We start from the raw sequence: 6000 nt of genomic DNA, 5'->3' as shown, positions 1-6000 counted from the left end.
TATTTTAGTTGTGACAGTTTAAGAACGACTGGTTTATGCAGTTTATATGCATTTCTACACGGGATACCGTTTCCCCTCAACATAACACTCACTGATTGGCTTGACGTTTCATAACACAGCACTGAACGATTTTGCTGCTTGCACGAGTGGCATGATAGGAGGCTCAATAAAATCCTTGCTTTGATCACTCGGTGCAAAATAACGTGACAGCTGATTGACGAGTCGGTGTCTACAGTGGACGCCGGAGGAGCCCGCTTGTCTCATTGAGATTGAGGGTGGGAGTGGATGAAGGTCGGCCGGGTAGGAGGAGGCCAGTGCCACGGGGGAGGAATCCGTGTGGAGGGGAGGGCGGAGGGAGGAGTTTGACTCTGCTGCACGAGCACGAAAGCTGCCCGAATGTGACAATTAACCTACGCACACGCACGCACAGGACATCAGGCGCAGGTGCGTGGACTCGCTTCCCCACGCAGCTGAGCGAGCCCTCCGTTGATGACGGGACGTTGGCGCCTTTGGAGGCGAAAACAACAGCGAGGAGGAGAGAGGATAACGTTTTTTTGTTTTTTGTGTAAGCCCCCTCCACCTACCTTCACTCCACTCATCTCCACGGGACAACATGCACGCCGGAGTGGGAGCCTGCTCGCTTGTCTTATTCTTCCCTCGGCCAATTGAATCGTAGAGCTACTGAAATGACGACCTCATCTCGGCTGGGTTTTTTGTAAAACACAATTTAAAAAAAAAAAAATAATAATAAAAAGGAACAAAAAGAGGTAAACCGGTCGCCCTCTTCGGTTAATTTCAAGGACGGCGGCCAAGGGGGGAAAAAAAAATTAATTAAGGAAATAAAAGTGGCTGACGGGAGGAGGAAGGAAGCATGGAGCGGGACGACAGCGTGAAGGCGCCCAAGAAGAAGAAGAGCATCATGGCGAAGATGTTCAAAGTTCGCAAAAGGAGGGAGATGCTCTTTGTACAGGTGTGCTTCATCTGCAGTGCCCTCTTCGTGGCGTGGACTATGTCGGCGCTGTTGACCAAAACAGGTGAGTGCGTGTATGATACACACAAACACACACAGCACACGCGATATCTGCATTATAATCGCGCACCACAACAATCTGATCTGTCGGCGGAACCAATGGCACGTGAATGCAACATCGGTGCATTTTAATCATCTCCTTCTGATCGTCCCAAAACCACCCAACTCTCGTATGTACGAATGCGTAAATATTTCACCGTACACCGAGGAAGCCTTTTTATCACGTTGCACCGTATTGCCGCAGTGTGCGCGCCGTGGCAGCTGCACATTTTCATGTGGAGAGGAGGCACAAGCGCGTAATCACCTCCTGCTTTTACATGCACACACGCACACTTGCCACCGGACCGGGAATCGGTTTGATTTGTCGGTTTTTGCAGCACCAGCCACTGTAGATGTGCACCCCCCCCCCCCAAACGCGCACACTAGACATGGTGATGGAGAGTTGATTATTATTTTTTTGCAATGATCCCACACGGTGTAATTGTGATGAGCGGTCATGTGTGATGCGACCACCTCATGCCAAAAGTCTTCCCTTTCGGCCCGTGCAAACACTGACATGCACAGCATCCCAAACGCAGCATCACACGCAGTTATGTAATCTAACCGCCAACCTTGCAATTTTGGTTGAGTGTCCCCCAAAAACAACGGCCATCCGAGGTCAACTAGTGGACAAGGTGCTGAGAAAGGGTGTCAATGTGGCTTGACAAAGTAATGCCACAGAAAATAACATTTTCTTTTAATTTTGCGATTTATTTTCCTGTGTGGTCACGCCAGGGATTGGGGGAAAAAATACCAAAATGCATCAATGCACACTTTTTTTTTTCTTTTTAAGATGCCCTGATTCTAAGGTAGCAGATTTTTCTGTAGAACATCAACTGCTCTCCTATTCATGCAGATCTGTGGATTCCCCCCAAATTGTGCACTGCTATTGATAAGGCACATTAGTGACAATTAAAGTAAAGTATATTATATATAATTGATCATTCGGAGAAAAAAAAATACTGCGTGGACGCTGGTGTGTATTTTTCCACGTAACCTGAAAAGACAGTAAAATAGAAAAGATACTAGTAGTAAGTAATTACTACTTCACTGTCAGCCATTTTATTACATTTTTAAAACTCTGTGATACATGGGCTACTCATTTTTAAAATGTGTATATACAGTGAGCCTCTACTTGTTTTTGAATAAGACCCCCGCGGGCTTCATATTGTACTGTCACTTCTCTGTTCAGTAGATGCCACAAGATGGTAGCAAATGACTACTTTGGTCAAAATAAATGAAGCTCCTCAACTCACAGCATCAAGCTGTCACCGAATGACAAGCAATGTTACTGCTTTGACCTGAGCCTAAATACACGTACATGTCCCCCCCACCCAATGTCCACAAGTACACAACCTGGCGAATGCCGCACCACAAACATACACGGGTTCAATGTGTCGCTAATAAACGTCTTGTTCGGTCGGCACTTTTTCGACCTTAGCAGCTGCTCAGGTGTAAATTTCCACCGTTGCCAATAGTGATCCGGAGCATTTCCCTGCATCTTCTTGACGTTTACCACCTTGCTTTGGCTAAAAGGAGCCTAACCTGCTTGTTGGACCTTGACTGGAACCGTCTTATCACCTCCGCTAACACGGGATCCCTCGCATATACTCAACATTTCATTCACCCCTATAAGTTGGTGCTAAGTATCCTTGGTGCTATATACTATAAATCTAAGCTATTGTGTTAATTAAAGTTTTAAGCACGGTGTGTCTTGGTCCCTAACCACATCCGTATTGTGAGGGTGAGCACAGATGTCTGTGGCGGAGCTCCATGTCCCAAAGAACTGAACCAGTCCAGTAGTGTGCGGCTACAGTTTGTATTTATAGATAGATGGATACTTTAGCCATCCCGTGAGTGAAATTTAGATCGTCACAGTAGTAAACATTACAATTCCACCCCCCCAAAAAGGAGCAATCATCAAAGCGAAAAGAAAAAAAAAAAAGTACTGGTAACAAAGCAGCATTTGAGGGGGACCCAAGAAAATAATCCAAGAAGGAAGGAAGACACATCACCACACAAGCATTTTGGACAAGAATCCATTTGCAGAATGTGCCTTGTTGCTGTTGAATTACAGTGGTTCCTCACTTTGTGACATAAAGACCACATTGGTCCAAACATACGACATAAAAGGCACGCTCAGTTAGCACCGTATTCACCATTTATCGTTTGTTTTATATTTATGGCAGAGAAGTGTTTTTCATATATCTCTCGGTAATCATTTTGACATGAAACAATTGCCTTCTTCTGTATGCCCTGTAAAAAAAATATGTAGCCAAACAAGGATGTTCGTAACAAGTACTGGATCTCCAATCACTGTCCTCTGAAGCGCATCCAAACGACACCCAAGAGGAAACCCGACTCCCGTTACTTTGTTTTAATGAACCAAGTGTCTACAACCTTCAATGACGAATGGAACGTATTGAGCAGATTACTGACACGGGAATCTTTTCACTGAACCGAGTGATTTATGTTGGCAGGTCAAAGTCCTCAAAACTACCAGTTACGCTGATTTCAATGTCTAGACAGTATAGAGTGTAAATTATTTGGATTTCTGACACAATGAGAGGAAGGAATTAGGACGTTGAAAATAACATTTACTTGTACAGTGTACATCAATGGCTGTGTTTAAAAAAAAAAAAAAAAAAAGTACATTTCTGGTTCTTATGTCTAATAAAAGTTGTTTAAATGAAATGCATTTCTGTCAAACATTTTTCTATTTTTTTTTAAAATTGCTCCACAATGCCCCCTCCCACAAATGTGACGCATTGGTGTCATCTGACAGCGAGCTCATCTCAAACGTATCGAATTGTTGTCAGTGTATCGCTAATGCAGTCCACACACACACACACACACACTCGCAGTGCTTCTCACATTAAGCTCTTTCTGACCCTGTCGTGGGATCTGTCCATCTGCACCCACTTAGGCTCCGATGGAGGCTGCAGAGAGCATCTGTAAAGTTGACTCACTGTACAGTAGATCTCCAGTGAGATACACTGGGAGTTTTATTAATTACATTAAAACAAGAAGAGGCTTAAATGATTATTCTGGAATGATATCATACATGATATCATACATACAAAGCTCTCATCTCCAAAGGCAACTTTTTTTTTTAATTTGTATTTATTTTTGGCCTTTATTTTTGCTGGCTAAAGTGGGTTTGTCCTGGAACACAGGCGCCCCTAACGGCTTGCTTTAATCAAGTATGCCTGACATACGCAGTCATAGCCATGTCGGAACAGTTTTTAAAAAAGCTTGTGAATTGTTTGTCTGCAGCTGCACGACAACTACAGTGGGTATGCGAAGTATTCAGACTCCCTTCAATTTTTCACTTTTTTTTATATTGCAGCCATTTTCTAAAATCATTTAAGTTCATTTTTTCCCACAATAATGTACACGCAGCACCCCATATTGACAAAAAAATGGAATTGTTGAAATTGAACCTTGGGCCCAGTTTGAGGTTCTGAGCACTCTGGCGAAAGTTTTCGTCCAGGATATCCCTGTACTTGGCCGCCTTCATCTTTTCTTCGATTGCAACCAGTTCTCCTGTCCCTGCAGCTGAAAAACACCCCCACAGCATGATGCTGCCACCACCATGCTTCACTGTTTGGACTTTATTGGATAGGTGATGAGCAGTGCCTGGCTTTCTCCATGCATGCCACTTAGAATTAAGGCCAACAATTACTATCTTGGTCTCATCAGACCAAAGAATCACATTTCTCACCATCTTAGAGTCCTGCAGGTGTTGTTTTTAGGAAACTCCATGCGGGCTTTCATGCGTCTTACACTGAAGAGAGACTTCTGTCGGGCCACTCTGCCATAAAGCCCTGACCGGTGGAGGGCTGCAGTGATGGTCGACTTTCTAGAACTTACTCCAATCTCCCAACTGCATCTCTGGAGCTCAGCCACAGTGATCTTTGGGTTCTTCTTTACCTCTCTCACCAAATAAAAAATAAAAAAATCATTCACCTCCGTGAAATGATGAAAGTTGCTTCAAATGTCAATGAGGTGGAAGGACAATAACAATCCTTTTTTGTCTCTCTAAGGGAAATAACCTTTGCTTTAGTTATGCAAAAGTGTAAAACATGTTTCACCATATGCGCTTGATCAGTTTCTATAGCAAGTAGTTTGGCATGCATTCAGTACTTGCATGTTGTTTACAATCCCGGTCACCGGCTCTTCCAGCTCCTTCCCTCAGGTAGGCACTACCGATCAATGCAAACTAGAACTAGCAGACATTCCAACAGCTTCTTCCCTCTTGCGATCAACTTCTTAAACACCTAACCTACAATTCCATTGCAACATGCTAGCAATTTTTTGTCTTTTTGTCTTGGGTTTGTTGTCACATTTCTGTCGGGCCAATTATATATTACTCGTCCTCTCACTACGCTGCACTATTTGCATATCTGTTGTTGACCAATGCTGGCCACTCATGCCAGAGTAGCATCTGCACCATTTACACATTGCCTGAGAAGTATCTGCAACATTTGCACAATCAACATTGTCCCAGACTATCGTACCACTCGCTTGAAGTCTCGGCGCCCTTTGCACAACGGTCATTGCACCGGACTATTGTAATATTAGTCATTCGAACTGCTCTAAGTGCCAGAGGACTCTGCATCTTTTTGCACAATTGTCCAAAAAATATATATAAATATGTACCGGCATTAGCAGATAACTAGCAACCCTTTATTGCTCAGTGACTGCTTTTCTCCATGTCTTTATGTCTCAAAAGTGTTCTCTGTCAAATGACTGTCTGCTGTCGTACTAGAGCGGCTCCAATTACCGGAGACAAATTCCTTGTGTGTTTTTTGGACATACTTGGCAAATAAAGATGATTCTGATTTGCTGAAAGCATTTGAATCCTATCAGGCGTAAGTGTATATTGGATTCAAACTTGTTCCTCCACTGCAGAAATTAAAATTTGATGA

General features: G+C 43.5%; 1 protein-coding gene across 2 annotated transcripts in view; it reads left to right on the top strand.

Annotated features, from left to right (window-relative positions):
- The first annotated feature begins 366 nt into the window (after positions 1-366).
- The window catches only part of slc24a4b (solute carrier family 24 member 4b), a 30485-nt gene continuing 24851 nt past the window's right edge, over positions 367-6000 (top strand). For both annotated transcript variants that reach the window (XM_061704701.1, XM_061704700.1), the window contains exon 1: positions 367-1034. In XM_061704701.1, coding sequence (XP_061560685.1) covers positions 872-1034 — 163 coding nt within the window. In that variant the 5' untranslated portion in view covers positions 367-871. The remainder of the gene's footprint in view (positions 1035-6000) is intronic.

This window comes from Phycodurus eques, chromosome 18 (genome assembly GCF_024500275.1).
Source record: "Phycodurus eques isolate BA_2022a chromosome 18, UOR_Pequ_1.1, whole genome shotgun sequence".
Taxonomy (NCBI): domain Eukaryota; kingdom Metazoa; phylum Chordata; class Actinopteri; order Syngnathiformes; family Syngnathidae; genus Phycodurus; species Phycodurus eques.
This window is presented reverse-complemented; position numbering and strand designations above follow the sequence as displayed.